This window comes from Vicia villosa, linkage group LG4 (assembly GCF_029867415.1).
Source record: "Vicia villosa cultivar HV-30 ecotype Madison, WI linkage group LG4, Vvil1.0, whole genome shotgun sequence".
NCBI classification, from domain to species: Eukaryota; Viridiplantae; Streptophyta; class Magnoliopsida; order Fabales; family Fabaceae; genus Vicia; species Vicia villosa.
The window spans coordinates 115796071-115799601 of NC_081183.1; the positions used below are offsets into that span (position 1 = coordinate 115796071).

Consider the following 3531-nt stretch of genomic DNA (forward strand, 5'->3'; position numbering starts at 1 on the left):
AACACATAAAAGCTAGACCCAATCATAAAAGCTAGAGGAAGAAAGCGTATTAACACTAACTAACCAACACCAAGATAGATACATAATATTGGAATACACCAAATCAAAGCTATACGGAACCTTATCAAAGATCATAGCATTACGCATAATCCATAAGCTCCAAGTCGTGGCAATCCAAACCGTGTTAATCTTTCTCCTATCTTTTGCATTCTTTACCTTCTCTTGAATGATACCAAAGTCCCGGAACTCCTCTAATGTGAAAGGCAAGTCATCCCCCAACCACACAAAAATGCGCTCCCACAAAGCCTTCGAAACATTGCAAAGATAAAACATATAGTTTATCGACTCCGTGTAATTCCTACAAAACTCACAAAGAGGACTTTGGGAAATGTTATCAAGCCCCCTTATAATAAACAAATCTTTAGTTGGTAGTCTATCAATGATCAATCTCCATGTGAACACCTATATTCTAGGCGGAACTATAGGTTTCCACATAACATTCAACATAGACACTTTGTTCGGCAACCACACACTATCTTTATTCTCCGAAATCAAGCTATTCACACTAGCCACCGTGAATTCACCGTTATCATTAGGCCTCCACCTGAAGGCATCACTGCGACCACCCTCCAGCCGGACATCACTCAACAACAGCTTGAAATCACGCCAGGCCTGTTGCATACTCCTGCTGGCAGCGGACAAACCTTCACCGAACTCAGGACCAAACAGCAAAACCGAGTTCCACACAGTGCCATTATCCTCCCAATAAAATACATCAGTCACAGTACATAATTTGTTAATGGAAATGTCAAATAAATCTGGGAATTTAATGCTAAGAATTTGATCCCCTATCCAATTTCCAAACCAAAAAGGAATATGCGTACCTTTTTTAACCTCACATTGGATGAAACCCGATAAAATTTCTTCATTACAATCTGTTTTGACATCATTTCTTAATATATCCCTCCACCACATAGAGTCGTTTGAACACACAACCATTTCACAAGGAGCAAGGATCTTATTTTTCGGCTCCACGTATCTAACTTGCAATAATTTACTCCAAATAGCCTTGTCTTCCTTTAGAATCCTCCATTTCCATTTGTAAAGTAGAGCTTTGTTTATTTCCCCTACATCTCTCAAGCCAAGGACACCTTTCTCTTTAGGCTTACACACCGTTTCCCATTTAACCCAATGTATACTTCTCTTATTCTATTACCACTCCATAAGAAATTTCCTAAAAGACTTCTTATTTCTTTAAGAACCAAACTCGGTGCTTTGTAGAACGACAGAGTGAAAGATGGTATCGCATTAAGGACCATGTTGATGAGCGTCATTCTCCTCCGATAGAAATGTTTCTACCCTTCCACGAGGACAATCTATCTTTGATGTTATTGATAACCTTCAACCGAGTCTTTTTCCTTCTAGGATTTGCACCCACCATAATTCCTAAAAACAAAAACGAAATACTCCCTTTTTTACAACCAAGAAAGGACTTCGCGGAATTCATGAAACTCTCACTAATGTTAACACCACAAACATTACTTTTAGAGAAGTTAATCTTCAAACCCGAGACAAGTTCGAAACCTCTCAATACCACTTTCAAGTACCAAAGATTGTCATTAGAAGGCTCTCCTAAAATAATTGTGCCGTCCGCGAATTGAAGGATGTCCACAAAATCTTCCACACCATACTTGAACAGTTTAAATTCACCCAAAGCCACCGATTTGTGAACTAAGGCGGTCAGGCCCTCCATAGCTAAGACAAAAAGAAAGGGAGACAAAGGGTCCCCTTGGCGTAATCCTCTTTGAGCCTTGAAATCCTTTGTAGCGCTTCCGTTCACCAAAAAGGACAAGTGACTCATGAAAATGCAAGCATCCATCCAATTCATCCAAATGTCCCCAAATCCAATTTCTTTCAAAATAAGTCTAAGGTACTTCCAAGAAATAGAATCATATGCCTTTTCTAAATCAACCTTTAACATGGAGCAACTTCTTTACGATCTTCTAGACCAATCAACTAACTCATTAGCTAACAACACTCCATCCAACATGTTCCTTCCCGGGACGAAGGCGGTTTGGTTGTGAGAAACCAACTTCCCAATGACTTTTTTGATTCTATTAGCCAACAACTTTGTGATGATTTTGTATAGACTCCCCAACAAGCAAATAAGGACGATACTCGGTTAAGTTTTGAGGATTCTTGCTCTTAGGACTTAAAGCAAGAAAAGACGAAGTGATGGATTTGACTAACTTACTACTATTTTTATGAATTACCATATAACTATTTTATTTTTATTTATATTATACATTCAGCTGTAGATATTAAAATATAGATAAAAGTTACAAGAAGCCTACTAATTCCACTAATATGTGCATTAAAACTTTGAACTATATGGTTTGGTAATTTTATGCCATTAAACATTAGATTAGCAATATGCACATGAAGCCTCTGTGTCATTATGTTATCTCAACTTCTTTTTGAGTATAAAATTGTATTTGAATGAGGAAAAATAGAATGTGAACTTTCACTATGTTTTAGATATATGAAAAATACTTTTTTATATATATTTTTCTTAATTGTTTATTAATTATTTGGTGGTTTGAGTTGATACAGATATAGTGTTTGCTATGACTTTATTTGTTTTGGTTTGTTTTTTACTTCAAATTTATTCTCTTTTGAACTTAGCACATGAAATTAATATATTTCACCCAAAAATAACACGGAAAGCTTCTACTGCTCAAAACAAATGAGCGGTAGAATATTTTAAATATGAAAATTATAATTGTCCACAAGGTTGAAAGAAGAAAAAAGTCACTTCCAAGAATTCAGAACTATCTTCGACATACACTCGATAAAGCTAAAGTTCTCGCTCTTGAAAATAATTGCATTACGCTTTAGCCAAAAACTTCAAACCGTTGCTAACCAAATCACCGCTACTATAGACCTCTTAGCTAAACTCTTCACCTTATCACAAAAAGCGAAATATCCCACAAACTCCTCTAAAGTGATCTCAATAATGTGACCAATCCACTCAAAAACTCTCTTCCAAATTCTCGTTGTTACCACACAACCCCTCTTGAAGTTCAAGTGAACATGGTGGGAATCAATAAATTAAATGGATTCACAAGAAAATTCACTTCTTCAACGTTACATTTAGGTGAGAATATTCAATTACCTCTCAAATTTATGGGAGATATATGGAATCAATTCTATATAAGTGAAGAGTTGGGTATCAACATGAACAAACTACATTTTTTTTAGAATTAGTATTTCTAAACTAAATTTGCTACAACTTAACTACGATTTTAGCTTTCGATTAGCTACGAAATTTGATGGGTTTAAGTATGATATTGACCTTGTCCAAGTGGCATGACATGCCAGCATCTTGCCACACTGTAATTCCCACGTGGCGTGCCACGTCAGCTTCTGTTAACGGCGTTAGACATGAGAAACCAAAAGTGTGGACGAAAAATATTAGGAGGACCATTCTATGAAGAAAAATTTTTGAAGGACTAAAAACGAAGTTTGACA

At 36.3% G+C, this 3531-nt stretch overlaps 1 protein-coding gene across 1 annotated transcript; it reads right to left on the bottom strand.

Annotated features, from left to right (window-relative positions):
* Positions 1-462: 462 nt before the first annotated feature.
* On the bottom strand, positions 463-1981 carry LOC131597715 (uncharacterized). The gene is made up of 2 exons (XM_058870392.1): positions 1400-1981; positions 463-1209 (listed from the first exon to the last, which is right to left on the bottom strand). The coding sequence occupies exons 1-2, from the start codon at positions 1979-1981 to the stop codon at positions 463-465; spliced, it is 1329 nt and encodes a 442-aa protein (XP_058726375.1).
* Positions 1982-3531: the final 1550 nt, after the last annotated feature.

Coding starts and splice junctions, on each gene's coding strand:
- LOC131597715 (XM_058870392.1), bottom strand. CDS start 1,981: ATGTTAAAGGTTGATTTAGAAAAGGCATATGATTCTATTTCTTGGAAG. Junction 1,210..1,399: donor GGAAAAAGACTCGGTTGAAG/GTTATCAATAAC, acceptor GAGTGGTAATAG/AATAAGAGAAGTATACATTG.